The following is a 17,221-nucleotide window of genomic DNA, read 5'->3' as shown; positions in this document are numbered from 1 at the left end:
TTACCTAGGTTACGTACGAAATTGAGTGTTGTGCAAGTAATCTTCTTGTAAAAATATGGGATTTTTTTCTTCCTGTGAGATAGGGTAAATAAACGATGGTGGAGGTTGAAGCTCTTCCTTTTTTCCATTGTTGAGATCTCTTAGACTAATCCGAGAGCCCTGATTGTTCCTCTCTTCTCACATCGCATCTGCTTCTCTGTTGAAGATTCATTCAATTAGCCCATTGAGTAAGTAAAAAAACTCTTGTAGTATTTCTCTTAAAAATAGCATCCTCTCTGGCTCTGGTCCCTCCCTAAGGCTAGCGTCTTGGTCGTGCTTGTCTGCCAACTCCTGACTTGTGAATTCAGGTTCTCTTGCTAGTTTCAGGCAGTTGCTTCATCGCCATAAACTCCTCAGAGGCTTTCAAACGCATATTATTATCATGTTCAGTTTTTAAGAGTCTATCTTTTCTCGTTTTATAGACAAACATAGTGTCTTTGGAATTACGAGAGACTATTGCAATATATTATGATTTATTGAAAAACAAACATAGTAGAGTAGCTAAGAGAAAAAAAAAAACAGATAGCAAAATCAAGAAAGGTTCATATCATACATAGTAGAGGTAGAGAGACTCATTATAGGCCAAATACCAACTTTTTAGTAAAAGGGGAATGAAAAGCAGGAGGAGGAAGAATCTAACTCAAATCTTGAATAGCAGACCGGAGAGCGCGGTTTGGGACAAGGTTGCGATGAGCAAGCTTGAGATTTGTCATGGGTGACGTATCGTGACCTGTGCTAAACCATTTCTTAATAGCTTCTGCTTCATATGTAAAACCATCCGCAGCGAAGTGTGGATCTTTCATCACCTCCTGCATATACAAACATATAAAAGAAAAATGGCTTACTTGTGTGTTGCGCAAGTCAAATAAAAACAAAAAGGGATTTACCTGTGTGATAGGGCAGAAAAAAGATGGCAGGGGTTGACGCTCTTCCAACTGCTTTCTCGTGAGCTCTTGTACTGTTTCGAGAGCACTGTCCCTCTCTTCTCGCATCGCATCTGCTTCTTGGTTGTATGCTTCTAGTAGTCCTTTGACTATCTCAAGCTCTTCTTTTTGTCTAGTAAGTGAATCCTCTGTTTCTTTCCTAAGGCTCAACTCTTGGTCGTGTTTGTCCTGCCAAGTTCTGACCTGCGAGTTCAGGTTGTCTTGTTCTACCTTGCAAGTTTCAAACATTAGCGTCACCGCCTCCAACTCATTCCTTTCTTTATCAAGTGCAATTTCTGCTTCTTTCCTGAGAATCAGCTCGTCCGTGTAGTTGCTCTCGAGCTCCTCAGCTTTCAACCGCAAGTTATTGTGTTCGTTTTCGAGAGTTTCAAGTCCCAGCCTTACCTTGGCAATGCTCTCCCGTTCTATAGCAAGCGCACATTCTGTTTCTTTCCTAAGCTTCGACTCGTCTTTGTACTTCTGCTCCAAACCTTGAGAATGTAAATCCAATTTACATTTGTCTTCCTTGTAAGATTCAAGTAGCCGTTTCATCAAATCTAGTGCTTCTTTATTTCTGGCAAGTGCATCTTCTGCTGCTTTCCTCAGCGTGACTTGTTCATTGTAATTGATCTCCAGCTCTACTGCCTGTAAATCAAGCGAGCGGTGGGCGTTAAATAGAGAGAGAGAGAGATAATCACAGTCACAGAAACTGAAATGAGATTTATATATATGGATGGTGGTACCCGTGAATTTTGCACTAGCTGTTTGAAGTTTTCATCAAAAAGTTGGAAGTCTACTAGTACTCCAACGGAGGACAAAAAAATGTTCATAGCATCAGTGTTCCTCTCAGGTGGGAAGATGGGATTCATGAGCACCTAAATTTACAAGTAATGCAAAAAAAGTCACATACTGTGCCTATATTTATGTTTTTTTTTTAAAAAAAAAAAAGTTAATTAGCATATCTAAAGAGGCAGTTTGGAAAAAATTAACCTGAATAATACATTTTCGAGTATTTTGGGAGAGCATCCTGTTATTGAAGATTTCAGCCAAGAGACGAACGGTTTTGATAAATCTCCAGGAGTCAGATTCGTCAACGTAAACAAGTGGTGCATGTCTAAGAGTTTCAGGAGATGAGGAGTGTTCAAGCTCCATTCGGCATTTACACAATAAGAGTCTCTCGAAAGTGGTAATCTCGCCGTGAGAGTCAGCTGATGGGAAAGGGGGAAGAGACTGAAAAAGATGGACGGATAGACGAGCGAATAAGACATTGGCAGTACTGTCCACCATCGCCATATCGAAAATGAAACACACTAGAGACTGCACACGTATCATACATACCAAAGCATTAGATATTTAGATACTACATGGAGGAGATATACAAATATAAAAAAGGCATGTATGCACCTTGATAACGAAAGCTGAGGGAGATGCTCTTATAATCGTCTGGACGATCTCATCCTTTATATTGTCAAAGTTCCTTTCAGTCAACCAGTTGAGCAAACTAGATCCACCAAATTGAACAGCAGCAGAGAGTTCAGTATATTATTATTATTATATCTAGAGACTTTAAAGGAAGCAGAAGAATAAAATGGAAACATGAGGCAGTGTATTAATTACCTCCTTGATTTATCCAAAACTCGTTTCTCCTCGCTGGAATTCCGAACTCCTCCATATGAAGGCTGAGAGTTCATCTTCAATATTATGTCAATCAAATGGAGATAAAATTTTAGAATCGATGAAAAGAAATAGAAACAGCCGATGATATGATGCATGTGAGTAGACGAGAACTAATTACATGGGCCAATCTCCTGAGAGAATCCATGCATGAAAGTTGCTAAACTTAGTTCTTCTTCTTCTGAAAACTCTTGTTGACTCTTCACTCCCCTTTGACCTTCCCGAGCGTCTTCTTGAGAAGGTAAAACAAAAACAAAATCATTAAGAGCAACGTCGTTTGAGCTTCATCATCGTAGTCTGCACCTAGGTTAAAACTTGACGTGTCTATCTTTTTCATTAACCTCGGCCCATATTAAGGACTTTTAGGCCCTTTACTATTGGGTTTTTATATAGACAGAGGAACTTGAACTTGAGCAAGAAAACCGCACGCAGAACAAATACTAGCTAGTCTTCCTTCTCCATTCGTTTCTATGATGAGAGATACGTACCCATGTGAAACCTATGGTTCATAAAGTTTACTCCACTACCCTAGTGATGTTGCTTCCGTGAAAATATTACAGAGTCTAGCGAAGAATAACTCATTCTGAATAAGATTCTTTTTATGTCCGAACTTGGGATTTTTGCTGAAAGTATTATTCGTGGCGTTATCAGATCGTTGGTGGTATTTAAGGACAAACCTTAGTAAATTTAAGGGTTTCACTGATTAAACGAAACGTTTGCGGTTATAAATGCGGATGATTGTGATTTTAAATATTATTAAGCGTTTTGTATAATTGGCACACTGTTTAAAAATTATTGGGGTTACGGTTCATTTTTAACTAGTTTATCTATCCATATATACAAGATATAATTAATAAAAAGTATTTAGTAGACAAAAAAATAGTTTAAAATGTTATAACTAAAAATGATAGTTTTAAAATCCAATAACAAAATAATAATTAATAATTAAAAAAAAAAATTATGGCATCATTATTGTTTCATGCATTCTAATGATCACCAAAAACATACACATACACATATAAATCATATACTGGGTGATTCAGAGAGTTTAAACAACCAAAAACATATAATAAATCATAAACAATAAAACTAATGGAAAAAACATAATACACTTTTATGTTGGTTTCTTGACTTTCTTTTTGGATGGAAGCCATGATTTCAATAGATTGAAATGAATTATGGTTAACGTGAAGGTGATATTGTCAAATATATAAAGTAGTTGTGGGTGATTGTGTAACTAATTTAATGTAAACCTTTTTTCTAACCACAACATGCAACCGCAAACGTTTAAGGGAAGAAGCTTTTGATTTAGAACGGTACAAAATAGTTCGAAGCGGTACAAAGCGATTTATATATTTGTTTTGAAACGTTGTCAACCACTAATCGTGAAATTGCATTTACTGATGGTAGCAGGAAAATCAATCAACCCCTAAGTAGAACAATGTTGGGATGTTGAAGGTTAGGTCTCTTGCTGATATTGTTTCTTATATATTGCTGATATTGTTATTGTTAGGGCTCTTCATGATATTGTTTCTTATAGGTTGGCAAATTGATTATAACTAAAATCACATAATTTCCTTTTTTCGTTTGTTGTTTGTTCAAACGAATAATTGCAGAGTCTAGTGAAGGATAACTCATCCTGAATAAGACTCTTTTTATATCTGACTTGAGGATCTTGCTGAAAGTATTCCTCGTGGCTTTATCAGATTGTTGGCGACGTTTAAGGACAACCCTTAGTAAGCCCAAGGGTCTCACTGGTTCAAACGCAGTATTTGCAATTATGGATATGATTTCAAATATTATTAAATGTTTTGTATAACTGGCACAACGTTTGAAATTATTACATTTGCAGTTTATTTTTTAACTAGTTTACCCACCCATATATACAAAAAATAATTAATAAAAATTCTTTAGTAGAAAAAAATTAAAATTTTATAATTAAAAAGATAGTTTTAAAATCGAATAACAAAATAATAATTAATAATTAAATATAAATTTATGGCATCATTAATGATCACAAAAACATTCACATACACATATAAATCATATACTGGTGATTCAGAGAATTTAAGCAACCAAAAACATATCATAAATCATAAACAGTAAAATATGTAATGGAAAAAAATCATAATCCACTTATGTTGGTGTCTTGACTTTCTTATTGGATGTAAGCCATGTTTTCAATAGATTGAAACGAATTAGGGTTAACATGAATGTGATATTGTCAAATATATAAAGTAGTTTTGGGTGATTGTGATTAGTTACAATTTAATGTTTAATTTTTTTTCTAACCATAACCGACAACCATAAACGTTTAGAGGAAGAAGCTTTTGGTTTTGGCGGTACAAAGTAGTTCAAAACGGTACTAATCGATTTATATAATTTTTTTGAAACGCTGTCAACCGCTACTAATCGTAAAACTGCATTTAACGATGGTAGCAGGGAAACTGATCCTAAGTAAAAAAATGTTGGGATATTGAAAGTTTATGGCTCTTGTTGATATTGTTTCTTGTATGTTGGCAAATTTATTATAATTAAAATCACATAATTTCCTTCTTTTCTTTGTTGTTTGTTCAAGAATGTCAGATTCTACTGTTTATATTTGATTACCAAAAAGAGATGTGGACAAATGACAATACTAATAAGTTTTAACATAAAATATGTGAATCATATTATCTAAAACATTTAAAACTCTTAAATTTGTAAATTATGATACAATTTGACATCTCTTTATATAGTAAAATATGATTTGTAAACGCATTAGATATCTAATATTTAGATAAATCCTAGACATTATAAACTTTTATTCTCTTAATCCATATCTTGGTAGAAAAGTGATAATTTGCTCCTCAAATTATTTCAAGTGTTATACAAAAACCGCCCACTATAATTTGATGGATTAAAAGTAACAAACAGTTAACAGCTGCAGCTAAAGTGTTTAGACCACAAAAATAACAAGAGATTGATTCTTCTCGAGGATCTACATTTGCATACAAATCATTCACTTTGTGTTGTAAAAGTCTAAAGAGATGATGAAACATAATTTCAAATATCTTGCAGTCTCAAGTTTATATACTGAAAGGAAATAAGATGTTACCAATAGGTAAAAATATGATAACAATAATAAAAGATGAAACCCATTACATCACATTTAGCTTTAAAATTCAATATGAAAGTATTATAAAAATATATTTTAAAATATCTAAATTGTTTCAAATTATAAAATATGTCTTTAAAAATATATAGAATAACATGTAAATTTAAAAATATTTTGAAAATCAATCAAATAAATAGATTTGTACACATAAAATAAATAATTATAACAATATTAATTTTTTTACATATAAACGTTTAAAATCTTCACAGAAATATATGTAACGTTTGAATACATATATTTTTTTTCACCGAGTATATGTAATTAAACGTTCAAATTATTTAAACTTTTTGACTAAGCCTAAACATCATTTATGTTGAATTTTATAATGGTAATGAAAATCCGGCGGAAAAAAAAGAAAAAGAAGAGAATCCACGCATAAATAAGAACATAGTAACTTTTCTGTTTCAGTGGATATGATTACATGAGTGTAACAGAAGCTTCTCAGCTTTACACAGAAAGATGAAAATATTACCTTGGGCAGCCTCATGTATGAAAGACATGAGGATCCAACCGATCATTTAGAGATGGACTGCTATGACCTAGTAGATATGACTACGAGCTTGATGAACTGGTCTGTTTATGCTTGGAGACTGATACTTTTCAGAGTTTACATGATAACTTCGAGCAGTGGCATAGCCAGAACAAAAATTTACCGGGGTCATACTAAATTTAAGTTTACAAAAAATCATTTTTAATAATTATTATAAATGTATTTATATTATTTTAATATTAATTTCAAATCAAATTTAAATTTTATATGTATTATTAAATTTATAAATAATATTTTAGAAGAATCACGTAAAACTGATTTTTATGTAATAGATTTTTTTCTTATTATCTTGTTATTAAGAATATGAAATTATAATATTCTAGTTAAAAATAAATTATGAAGAGAGTTTGGTTTGCAAAATCGATATGATTCATGATTTTGTTTAAGTTGCTGACAAAAAAAAAATTAAAAGAAAATTCTAAAGTTATAAAAGAAAAAATTAAGGATATAATTTTTATTCTAAATTCCTCAATTAAACTTGATTTAATAGGGGTCATTAAGAGCATCTCCAATGTAAAACACCATTTTTTCCTCCAAAATGGAGTAAAAGTGATTATGGAGTAAAAATGCTCTAACTCCACTCTATTTCTCACTCCATAATGGAGTGATGAACAAAAAAAAAATTAGATTACTCCATTTATGGAGTAAACTCCATTATGGAGTGAGAAATGGAGTGGGGTTTGAGCATTTTCTACTCCAAACTCAATTTTACTCCATTTTGGAGGAAAAAATGGAGTTGGGTTGGAGATGCCCTAATAATTTTGAGTTTGGGTCAATATTAAATATTTGATAATAACTAGAACAATTTTCAAAAAAAATTGGAGCCACCTGACCCCCTCCTGACACCTTGTTTCTGTCCCTGACTTTGAGAGCATGAGTATGCATCATATTCTCCGGAGCAAAGATGGTTGAGCAGACCAACTAGCGAAAGAAGGTAGGACCATAAACTTTATTTTTTTTCATATATATCAAACACAATCAGATAGAAATGCTGCTCAGAGAATTATCTAGTCTGACCATGATATAAGTATAACTAACTAAATGGGGTAGCTGACCAAAGGAAACGTAGGCTCACTAATACTAGTTTGACAGATGTTCAAAAAAAAGAAAAAGTTTGACAAACAAAATAAAAGGCCGAGAAATATTGGGTCCTCTAATTAAACTTGAGGGCATTAGTATTGGGCCTTAAAAAGCTCGGAAAGATAGAAAGATAGAGAGAGAGGGAAGAGGCAGAGCGTAGCCACAGTCCCCTTGGCGCAGCAAATGGCGAGAGCAGCTTGTAGCAGCGTCGTCACGGCTCTGACTTTACTGCCGTCAAAGTCTCATCATCTCTTCAGAAACCACTCCCTCTTCTCCCTGAAATCCACCAAGTTGGTCGGAGTTTTGACTTTGGAGAAGCGATGTTTCTCATCGAAAGTAAGCATGAGCTTGAAAGCCGGAATCGTCGGTCTTCCAAACGTCGGAAAGTCCACTCTCTTTAACGCCGTCGTAAGTCTTCTTCTTCTTCTTTTTTTGCGTTCTGAGTTTAATTTCTCTCTGAGGCATTTCGTCGAACACCTTTTGCGTTTGTTTGAAAAAATGTTATTCTTTTTCCAATAAAGGTGGAGAATGGAAAGGCTCAAGCAGCTAATTTCCCTTTCTGCACAATAGAGCCGAATGTTGGTATAGTGGCAGTTCCTGATTCTCGTCTTCAAGTGCTCTCAAAGCTCACCAACTCTCAGAAAGTGGTCCCTGCTTCCATTGAGTTCGTCGACATTGCTGGTCTTGTCAAGGGTGCCAGTCAAGGCGAGGTGTCTCAATTATTCTCTCTTTTATCTCATTACAACAAACAAACAAACAAACTCTTACAAGTTTGTTTGATGTAGGGATTAGGGAACAAGTTCTTATCTCACATCAGAGAAGTAGACTCCATCCTCCAGGTGGTCCGCTGTTTTGAGGACAACGACATTATTCATGTCAACGGCAAAGTTGATCCCACTTCTGACATCGATGTCATCAATCTCGAGCTTATCTTCTGCGACTTGGATCAGATTGGTAAACGTATCGACAGACTTAACAAAGGCAAGGCTAAGGATTCTCAATCCAAAGTCAAGGTTAACCAACTACTACTTAATCATTTCATTTCATTCAATAACCCTCTCTCTCTTGTTTCTTGTTATGTGATGTGACATTCTATGACCACAGGAGGAAGCTGAAAAATCTGCTCTCCAAAGGATTCAGGAGGCCCTTCTCGACGGCAAACCTGCACGTTCTGTTGCATTGAATGACCTCGAGAAGGACGTCGTTAAGCATCTCTGCTTGCTCACCATGAAGCCTATGATCTACGTCGCTAATGTTGCTGAAACCGATCTTGCTGAGCCTGACAAGAATCCTTATGTTGAGCAAGTTAAGGGTCTTTCTTCGGATTTGCAGTCTGGTCATGTCGTTGTTTCAGCTCAGGTCAGCCACGAATCATTTTCTGTTTTCTTTCTTATGCACGCTGAGGCTTTACTTGAACTAAATCTTCTCTTTAGGTTGAGTCTGAGTTAACCGAGCTTCCTCTTGAGGAGCGGATAGAATATTTGAACTCGCTAGGTGTCAGCGAGAGTGGCCTTGGGAACCTTATCAGGGCAACATACAGTCTGCTAGGATTGCAGACCTATTTCACTTCTGGTGAAAAGGTAAAATGATCACATTCAGACACGCTATTAGTTTGAAACATAGCCTCTAAAATATCCATTCTCTATGGCAGGAAACACGAGCTTGGACGATACACGCAGGTTAGTTTCCAATCACCAGGGATTCTTTTCTTTGGGATGCCAAAGTAAATTTAGTACAAAACATTTGTTGATACAGGCATGACTGCACCACAAGCTGCTGGTGTCATTCACTCTGACTTTGAGAAGGGTTTTATTAGAGCTGAGACTGTAAGCATTTTTTTTTTATTTCCTCTCTTGTACAGTAACTTATATTACTGTAGCCGGACATCATTTCAATTGTCATTTGTTTTGTTTTTTTTTTTATTTTCAGGTTGCATATGATGATTTTGTCTCTGCTGGCTCTCTTGCCGCAGCAAGAGATAAAGGACTTGTGAGTTTCTTCCCTTCTATCCATTAATTGAGCTCAATATATCATATGATTCTCTTTGCCTACTCAGGAGTTTTCTTTGGAAACTTATTTTTTTGTGCAGTTGAGATCAGAGGGTAAAGAGTACATTGTTAAAGAAGGAGATGTGATGCTTTTCCGCTTCAACGTATAACAGAACCCTGAGATCTCAGTCACTTTGTTCGCGGAACATCGCATTTTGTGCTTCTGCACGTCCTCTTCTATAGCATCGATGGTTTCAAAGAACACAGTGGATATTTTTCTTTCGTTTTTACACTCCGAGAAAGTAATTTTGTTACTAAAACAGAAGATGAGATGTATTAGTTCTCTAGAACAAGCAATCTCGTGACACTGCCAATGGGAATGCAATTTTTATGTGAAGTGACACCAATCGTAGCCTCTTTTTTATTATATGAATCTCTTATTCAGATTCTTTTTTTTGGGTAGTTTGGCTCAATTTTTTTAGATTTTTTTACCTTCTAGGACACTTTATGTCTTATGATTTACATCATAAGACACTTCATGCTGGCCAGACACTTTACCCATAGTTATTGTCTTTCATGCCCCTAAACTAACTCACCTAACCACACTACTAACTAGAGAGAACTAACCATGATTCAGTTATTTTAATATATTTTTTCTTTTATCCACAAACACACAGAATATAGTTTTTCTCTCCATTGTTGATTTCAAATCGAAGATCTACTTTCCCTTTTCCAACATCTAAACCCTAATTTCAATCTTTCTCCAAACTCAGATTTACCTTAGATTTTAATTACGATGATTCTAATTTCAATCACTTTTCCAATTTCGTAAACTCTAATTACGATGATTGACTATCATCCTCTTTCTGCCGTCGAATAACAAGAAGAAATCAGAGGCATACAACATGAAGAAATCTGGTGTAGTCGTTGGTGCTAGAGCTGCTTGGATTCTCTTAGAGTTGATGGAGTAGCTGTTTGGTGAAAGTTTGCTAATTTTGTTGGGATTGAGAGAGCACTTTGAAGAGTATCATCTGTGCAGTTCCCATGAGTAAAGATGTTCACAGAGTCTCCTTTGTCCAAATTCACCGATGTAAGCTACTACGTTCTTGAAAAGGTTGTGCTTTTATAAGTGTGTAAAACATATAATTTAATTTGTTTAGATGTGGAATTTGAGAAAGTTTGGTATGTTTTTTAGTGTGGTTGTGGTAGTCTTTAAAATGGATAATTTACAGAGGCTTTGTTTTTCTTTGGAATTTGTTCTTCGTAGAATGATAAACCTTTGAAAGGTTTTTGTTCTCGTGTATTTTTTTTTGTACATGAACACATTTTTCTATCCACATTTTTCATGTCCACACATTTTATATAATATTTTTAAAATATATAAAATATATATGAAAGTGGATCTTAAAATGTAGATAAAAAGAAATTACAATCTATTGTGAAATTATATTTGTTTTATATATATATTAATTTTTAAAGAAAAGCAAATAAAAACATTTGATAGGATGAATAATAATAAAAATTTAAAAAAAAAAAAAAATAACGGCTACAAAGACATCTGACTTTTCTACAAAGACATAAAAAGCAAATTAAAATGTGAACTCTGTACGAGTCAATATTTTCTCTGTTCATATTTCTGTATCCATGTCCACAATCTAGTCATAATGTTTAAGAGAAAAAACCATTAAAAGCACAACTTCCGATCTCTTTAAACAAGATTTATTCACAAGAAATGTTTTTTTTCTAAGTTTCTTTAACTACGAACAGAAAACAACTTTTGTGTCAGAGATTTTTATTTAATTTTTTTTTTCATTTTTTTCATCCATCCATGTCCACGTCTTTTTTGTTTACATATTTTTTACATGTTCAGATTTTTTTTCGTCCACATTTTATATACATGCATTCTTATATATATATATATGAAAATGGATCTTAAAATGTAGAAGATAAAAAGTTATAGCTTATTATATCAAAATTATTTATTTCATACTTTAGTTTTTGAAAACAATCACATTAAAAAACAAAAAGAGAATTGGTCCCCACAAAATAGAAAGCATTTAAAAAAAAAGCTAACTAGCCTTGAGTTTTCTTAACCAAGCGAAAAGGGTAGTTGTGTACAAACACACAGAGTGAAAGAGGATAATGTGTGCCTCCAGCAACAAGTGTCTTATTATGACAAAAAAAAGAAAAATGTGTCTCTTAAGGTAACTCACTCATTTTTTTAATTGACACAAATAGATGCAAGAAACTGGATTTGCTTCTTTAGACCAAAAAAAAAACTACACAAAAAGAGTAAAGCCAAAATACAGTGAATTTTTTTTCTTCACTGTATGATTGTATCTTTTTTTTTTTTTTTTTTTTTTGCTCAATATCAACTTTTCATTAACCAAATGGAGGATTACATGATTTTAACCACAAGGATTATCAACCACATTTACATACAAAGTGATTCAGTATCATCAAAAGATCACTAGATTGGATCATAGACTACCAAATCCTATACTTTGATGTAATTAAACCCAACGAAACAAGCTCTATCTACTAGCAGAAAAAGCTGTCTCTTAAACCCCTAACATTCAACCACTTGACATGAAAGCAAGTACTAACACAATGAAACAGACCTAAACACCCGGCATTACATTCTTCAACCAGCTATGGTCCCAAAAAGTAAGAGTTAAGCTCATGTCCCAAGCATCGACACCACATGCGCGTTACCGGGGGAGGTTTGTATCCATTGGCGTTCACTGCTCCAGTCCTTAGCCATATACGGACAGTAGTCCGACTGAACCTAAAACCCAAAGAGCCATACAAACTGAGGCAAAGACATGACAAGCTACCCATAAACCCAACCTGTAATGGCAAGAAAAGACCCTGTGGTGGTTCCAAATGATGAGCTTTGAATCCCTGTACCACCAACAAATCACCTAAAGGTGCTTTCCATGTTAGTTTCATGCAGCCGCCGTCGATCGTTACCTCGTTTCATAGGCAAAGCCGGACCAAGACTCCGGAATGAAAGTCGGACCTTGTGGTGGAAAGCACAAGCGGTTCTCTTTTGAGCTTCTAACTGTTTCGAAACTCACATTAAAACCTTCAATTAGTCTCCAGTCGCACTCGTTAACACTGCCTCCATAGGAAATAACAGCCGATGTACTGGATTGTCTGACCCGCTACACTCGCCACCGACATGAAAGTATAACCCTAGATCTGAAAAAGGGAAAATCGATCTAGGTACACCTTCAATCCTAAACGCCGACTCTCCTCTCCTTGCCGCACCACAGTCTCGTCGTCTCTCCAAACGAAGTCAATCGTCGCCTCCTTCAGATCTACAGCGTTCCGGGGAAGGACCACCACCACGTCAGAGATATATGATTGTATCAGTTATCAGAATTGTCATTTATTTAACACTGATATATTTCATAATATATGATTCTCTGTAATAACCCCTTCAAATTTTGAATAATAGGAATAGTTTGAACTAGTTATGTCTCATGATGAAAGTAAACGGATCATCTTACGTATCTCATTTTCTCATAGCGAAAGAGAAGACTTATGACGGCTATCACTTACGACAATCAGACATGAAAAAACATTAATTGATAAGTTTTTCTACTTTTTTTTTCCCTTCTGAATATATTTATAAAGGGCAAAGCCCAATCGAAATACAAAAGGCCCAAAACCAACGGCCCAAATCAAACTAGAAAAAAAAATTACAAACTGGGCCTACAGCCCAACCCCAACAGCCAAGGGTTGTGAAACCCTAATCTTCGCGCTTGACTGCGCCGCACCACCTTCAACTCGAAACCGGAGCTATCTTCGCCGCTTGGAAAAACCTTCATCGGAGAGCATCGATCGATCTCAATCCGCATCCCAAGCCGACAGGAGCACCACACCAACCACCATCTACGAGGTTTCCTGATATATAACCGTCTACAATCGAACCATCACCACCGGCGTCTGAGGCGGTTTCAAGAGACGGACCAAAGGACGGAGAAGCAGTGAAAGAACAACCTCATAGAACAAGAAACTAAAAAAAAATAAAACCATCGCAACACAAATAGAAACCCTAAAACTTCCACAGAGCCGCCGCTAAAACGCAAGGACCTGTTTGACGCGGAAACCAAGAGCCGACCGTTCACCCTAGTCGAATAGGCGTAACGACGGAGACTTTAGCAGGCCGTCTACCGAACGGAAATGCGATGCCGGAAATAGAGATAAACCAAAACGAAACAAAGGAGAAAGGCTAGACTAGATCGAAGAGAAAACATGAAAAAGTAAGGGAAAAACACGGAGACCAGACCGACGGTGGCTGTGAGAGCCCGCCCGTCGGTCGGAGCTTTAAGATCTCGGCAGAAAAAGACTAGAGAGAAGTCAGAGAAAAAAAACTAAAAAGAGGTTATTCCAAACAATAGTTTGTTTATGATAAATTTCTCTACTTTTTTTCTTTTTGGTTAAATGAATGTTGCTTTACTTTTCTTTTAGTTCGAAAATTCATTAGCAACGGCTAGGCCATGTCAGCTTCCACCTTAAATCCTTTTGGGCTTCATTTGCCGATAGTATGATTGTATGAGTTGTGATATCTATCACGTTGCATCTAGACTAATGACAGAGCTCAGAAGGATGATTCTTGTTTTGTGGATATTGATGTGCCCTGGCTCTAGACTAGATTACAGTTTGTTAGACCATCATTATCGGTGAAACTTTTTTGGGTTTCTTACTTTTTTTTGTTTTGGCTGATTTAAAATAAAAAAAAATTAAAAGAAACTAAATCGTGAGTCGTCACGTATCGATGAAACCCACAAACAGTTTAAGAAACAGACCAAAGTCGGTTTTTAACTCACGCTTTTTGTGACTGACTATTAGCAAATTTGTGGGGGCCACTACTTCTGTTAGTGTAAAAACCTTTTAAGAAATTAGGGATAACTAGTAACCAATATATTTTGTTTAAGGAAAGGTTTAGATAAATATATATAGTAAAATTAATAAATTAAATACTCAATAAATTAAAAAAATATTTTCCTCTTATATATGTGCGGTTCAAATCGATAAAATAATAAAATTATTAATAATATTTAGAAAATTTTGTGTAAATATATAGTCCCATTAAAATTGTAAATTAATAATTTATATGTATATACATTTTATATATGTACAAACGAAATATTGTACTGTTTTTATATTCAAATGATATTATTTCTATTTTTTCTTAACAGTTCAATATATTTTGATAATATTTAGTAAAATTATATCTAAAACACACAATGAAATTCTTTTAAACATATTTCATATACACGAAACAATATAAAAATTAATATGAAAATGGAATTTCAGAAATTTAGTTAATGTATATACAGTAAAATAATTATTTTTTTTATTTTATATAAAAGATATACTCTAAAATAGAAAAATCTAAAAGGAAAACTTTTTGTAAATTAATAACTCTATAAACTAATAAAATGTCACGGTATTATAGAGTTTATAAAGTTTATATTTTTACTGTATTATACAAAAAGAAGAGGATGATAGACTTTTAATTCTATACTAGGTTTTGACCCGCACTTTAAAAGCGCGGGTTTGTTTTTCTTTTTTTTTATAAATTTTGAATAAGTTTGTGAAATGAAATATTTTCATTTATTTTTATTGTATTGTTTTATTTTTATTTTTATTTTATAAACGGGTATTTATGTTTAAAACTAAACTTGATTTTTTTTTCAAAAATATGAAGTGGTATTTTAAAATTTTTCAATCAATTTTCATTTTTATGTACTGAATTTTTGAAAGATATAATTTTTAACAGATTTAACTTGTGAATATTTAACAATTTTAAGTCTTTCATTATCAATATTAAAATATTTTCAGAAAGTTATAATTATATTGAGAGAAATAAATAATAATAATTATGTGTAAATATTTGTTAATATCAATATTAGAACTTGGCCCAAATGGCCCAAACAAAAAATGTGAACTTAGATAAATATTAAAATCGGCCCAAATGACCCAAAAGACCCAAAACCGTGAAATTAAAGGAACAAAAAAGTTTGGGCCTATAATTAAGAGACCCATTAATTGAAAATGATACAAAATAACAGAAATACCTTTAATGAAACCTGCGATTTCTTTATAATAGAAGGGTAGGTTTAAGTAAAAATTCAAATAGGAACCTGCTTTAATAGTATAGATGGTAGTGTACTTTATATTGAAGAAGGCAATATATCTGCAATGGCTTTGTCTGGTAGTGTGCTTCAACTGAGTGAAAACCATGGTGCTAGGGTTTCCCATGCGGGTGAAACTTACTCCTCTTTAATTATATGAACGCTTCTAATAGGCTCCGGCTTTTCTTGATACTTGTAAAAAAAAACTTCTATATAATGATGATGGAAGAGCAAAGCCAAAGAGAGACAGAGACACAGAGCTTATATCAGAGAATAAAGTGGTGAAGTGGATTGAAACAAACAAGGTACGTAACTAGACAAATCTGGTTATCTTTGTCTGTGTGTGTGTGCATGTATATTCTTTGTTTATACACAGCCTAGATTTTTTTTGTTTATTCTTAGCGTTGCTCAAAGCCATGGAGTCTCCTAGGAACCATGGAGGCCCTGAGGAGGAGGAAAACAGCAGTTGTGAGTCAGGGTGGACTATGTACATAGGAGACGCCTTTCAAGGGGATGATCATTCTACTGTTGTTGTTGATGATGACAACGATGATGATTCATATGTAAAAGATGCCGATGATGGTTATGAGAATGACGATGATGGTAAAGAGAGTGATGATTCAATGGCCTCTGATGCATCTTCAGGGCCTAGCAATCAGCTTCCAAATAAAAACAACAAACATGCAACTAAACAAGTCTACATTCAAAAACGCCAACCTACAGAGAAAACACTAAGCAATGAAGGAGAAAAATCAGAGCACAAAGCTAGAACAAGAACAAGTGCAGCTAGTCGTGTCCAGAGTAGAGGCAAGGTGAGCAAAACTAAATGATACTCATGAGAAGAATATAAGGTGGTTCACATAGAATCTAAATCCTGTAATGAAGAGAGATGTTTAAGGTCCCTCACCAATCCTGTATTTTTTTGTCTTTAATAAGCCATGTGTGTAGGTGGTTGTTTTGTTTTCTGTTTGCCTGTATATGTTTATTCTGTCGATCCAGTCCCAAATACGTTATATGCACGGTTCTCCGTTGCAACCCTGTTATATCATAGGTATGGTGTTCTTCACATACATATCTTGATCGTCAACACATGAACCATCAAGAGGATGAACAAACATTTACTGACTAATTCACAATAATAATCACTTGATAACCAATCTATACCATTGAAAATCACACATTATTTATGTAATACTGAAATATAATCATCTTTTCCTGAGAAAAAGAACCGATAATGGAAGATGACAAAGTGGTTGATGACAAAACATGAGTTTCTAAGCTTTACCAATATTGGTGTCACAAAAAGAAAAACTTACCAATATATATTTTTTCTGATATGTGGCCCAAGTAGCTAACAGCAGAGCTGTGCTTGCTAAAACAAAAATTCAACCAACTTTCAAGAGCTTCACATGTTCTTTTACAAGACAACAAAACGTAATCATTTAATACGTTACTTTCGGTTACTATAAACTGTTTGTAACCACATCTTAAGAAACTATTTGCATATTAATTAGGAAATGAGTTATTAGAAAAGATCAGAAACGAACCTGTTGTCATTTCTTTCCCACGCTGTCAAAACAGTAGAAGTGTAGAACCGCACCAATCAGAGAAAGTTAAAACAAACATGACATATAATAATTGCATATATAGTTGCTAAAGGA

General features: G+C 34.3%; 3 protein-coding genes across 5 annotated transcripts; 2 read left to right on the top strand and 1 right to left on the bottom strand.

Moving 5' to 3' along the window:
* Nucleotides 1-478: 478 nt before the first annotated feature.
* Nucleotides 479-2,946, bottom strand: LOC108810526 (putative U-box domain-containing protein 58). The gene is made up of 8 exons (XM_056990057.1): nucleotides 2,758-2,946; nucleotides 2,580-2,653; nucleotides 2,367-2,463; nucleotides 1,953-2,279; nucleotides 1,706-1,837; nucleotides 927-1,607; nucleotides 664-848; nucleotides 479-628 (listed from the first exon to the last, which is right to left on the bottom strand). Exons 1-7 carry the CDS (start codon nucleotides 2,782-2,784, stop codon nucleotides 675-677), a joined length of 1,512 nt encoding a protein of 503 aa, XP_056846037.1. The 5' UTR covers nucleotides 2,785-2,946; the 3' UTR covers nucleotides 479-628; nucleotides 664-674.
* Nucleotides 2,947-7,544: 4,598 nt separating this feature from the next.
* Nucleotides 7,545-9,838, top strand: LOC108806070 (uncharacterized). The gene is made up of 9 exons (XM_018578096.2): nucleotides 7,545-7,831; nucleotides 7,945-8,133; nucleotides 8,209-8,436; nucleotides 8,528-8,782; nucleotides 8,857-9,003; nucleotides 9,075-9,102; nucleotides 9,179-9,249; nucleotides 9,353-9,412; nucleotides 9,513-9,838. Exons 1-9 carry the CDS (start codon nucleotides 7,607-7,609, stop codon nucleotides 9,579-9,581), a joined length of 1,272 nt encoding a protein of 423 aa, XP_018433598.1. The 5' UTR covers nucleotides 7,545-7,606; the 3' UTR covers nucleotides 9,582-9,838.
* A 5,784-nt stretch (nucleotides 9,839-15,622) lies between these two features.
* LOC108810704 (protein SOB FIVE-LIKE 1) lies at nucleotides 15,623-16,558 on the top strand. 3 transcript variants are annotated; one of them, XM_018582796.2, is made up of 2 exons: nucleotides 15,623-15,865; nucleotides 15,975-16,558. In XM_018582796.2, exon 2 carries the CDS (start codon nucleotides 15,977-15,979, stop codon nucleotides 16,388-16,390), a length of 414 nt encoding a protein of 137 aa, XP_018438298.1. In that variant the 5' UTR covers nucleotides 15,623-15,865; nucleotides 15,975-15,976; the 3' UTR covers nucleotides 16,391-16,558. The 3 variants fall into 3 exon arrangements, with proteins under 3 accessions (XP_018438298.1, XP_056843585.1, XP_056843586.1); XM_056987605.1 differs by having other exon boundaries at nucleotides 15,963-16,558; XM_056987606.1 differs by having other exon boundaries at nucleotides 15,942-16,558.
* Nucleotides 16,559-17,221: the final 663 nt, after the last annotated feature.

Source organism: Raphanus sativus, chromosome 6 (assembly GCF_000801105.2).
Source record: "Raphanus sativus cultivar WK10039 chromosome 6, ASM80110v3, whole genome shotgun sequence".
Classification (NCBI taxonomy): Eukaryota; Viridiplantae; Streptophyta; class Magnoliopsida; order Brassicales; family Brassicaceae; genus Raphanus; species Raphanus sativus.
The sequence above is the reverse complement of the archived record's forward strand: the minus strand, read 5'-3'. Positions and strand labels throughout refer to the sequence as shown.